At 61.4% G+C, this 1,395-nt stretch overlaps 1 gene segment (V, D, J or C); it reads right to left on the reverse strand.

The window, feature by feature from the left end:
- Positions 1 to 108: 108 nt before the first annotated feature.
- LOC105822372 lies at positions 109 to 614 on the reverse strand. The segment is given in 2 exon segments: positions 109 to 446; positions 554 to 614. Coding segments are annotated over 2 exon segments (384 nt in total).
- Between the last annotated feature and the right edge of the window lie 781 nt (positions 615 to 1,395).

Raw genomic sequence — 1,395 nt, forward strand, 5'->3', positions numbered from 1 at the left:
TGCAGCTGGGCCCGCGGTGGCAGCAGCAGCTGCAGAAGCCACAGGCTGGGCCTGAGCAGCAGCTGCCGGGTTTTCACCCTCCTGCGGGTGACGAAGGGGGTTCTTGTCTCACTTCCCCATGGGCCTGGAGCACTGTGGAGCACCCAGGCTGCTGTCATAGGACTGGCAGGAATAATCAGCCTCGTCCTCAGCCTGGAGCCCCGTGATGGTCAGGGAGGCCGAGCTGCCGGACTTGGAGCCAGAGAATCGGGCAGGGACCCCCGAGAGTCTATCGCTATCATCATAGATGAGGAGTTTGGGGGCTGATCCTGGGAGCTGCTGGTACCTGTGTGCATAATAACCACCCCCAGTGTTGCTGCTGCTGCCCATGCAGGAGATGGTGACCCTCTGCCCTGGGGATCCAGACTCCGAGGGCGGCTGAGTCAGTGCAGACTGGGCCGAGGACCCTGGAAGGGGGAGACACAGACATGGTGATTCTGGATCTGGAGACAAGAGGACAGAGCAGGGCCCCACGGTCTTCCCAGGGCCCTTTCTCTGGCCCGAGTCAGGTCACTTGTGCAGTGAGCCAAGAGGGTGAGGAGGAGAGGGGCCGAAACCATGGTGGAGACTGTCCCAAGTGCTGCCTTCTGTGCCCACAGCTGAAGCAGCTTCCCCAGGTCTCTCCTTCTCCTCTTCATACCCTGAGAGGGGAGGCTCCCTCCATGCAAATGACTCCAGCTTTCTGCCCCCACCCTGGGCCCTGGTCAGGCCCCTCTGCCTGAGGGTGTCAGAGGTGGGCAGGAGCGGGGCTGTGTGGTCCCAGGGAGTGGGGAGGTCACAGCTGTTCCCTGAGCAGAGGGCACCAGGCAGGGCAGGTGGCTGGTCCCATCTCTGATCACCTACAGACACCTTAGGGAAAGGCCCTGAGCACCCCCTGGTGTCCAGACCTTGACAAACCCTCATGTGACATGGTGACCAGAGCACCCCAGAGCCAGCCCTGTCTCCCCACTGTTCTGTCCGCTGCCCCTGACTCAGGCGAGGCCAGGCAGCTGCTCCTGTGGCCTCCCCATTCCCTCCGTGCAGTCTTCACACCCTACTGGGCTCCTCAGTGTGACTCTGTCCACACTTCCCCAGGCTGTGCCTTGGTCAGGACTGATGTGGGGTCTCTATGCACAGTCCTCGTAGGTCAGGATCAAGTCTGGGGCAGGGACTGTCCCCATGAACTCACTTCCCTGGCCACGGGGGACTCCAGGTCCTTTCCTCATTTGTGGACCGTCCCGGGTGGCCAGAGCTCTCCGTGCGGTGGACTCTGTAGTGCTGAGGAGAAAGGCAGCTCTTCTTCCTAGCGATGGGGAGGTGACAGGAGAAGGGTGTTCCTGGAGGGTGTTCTGGGAAAATCTTTGTTTCTTGCCTAAT

Source organism: Propithecus coquereli, unplaced genomic scaffold, assembly GCF_000956105.1.
Source record: "Propithecus coquereli isolate 6110/MARCELLA unplaced genomic scaffold, Pcoq_1.0 Scaffold606, whole genome shotgun sequence".
Taxonomy (NCBI): Eukaryota; Metazoa; Chordata; class Mammalia; order Primates; family Indriidae; genus Propithecus; species Propithecus coquereli.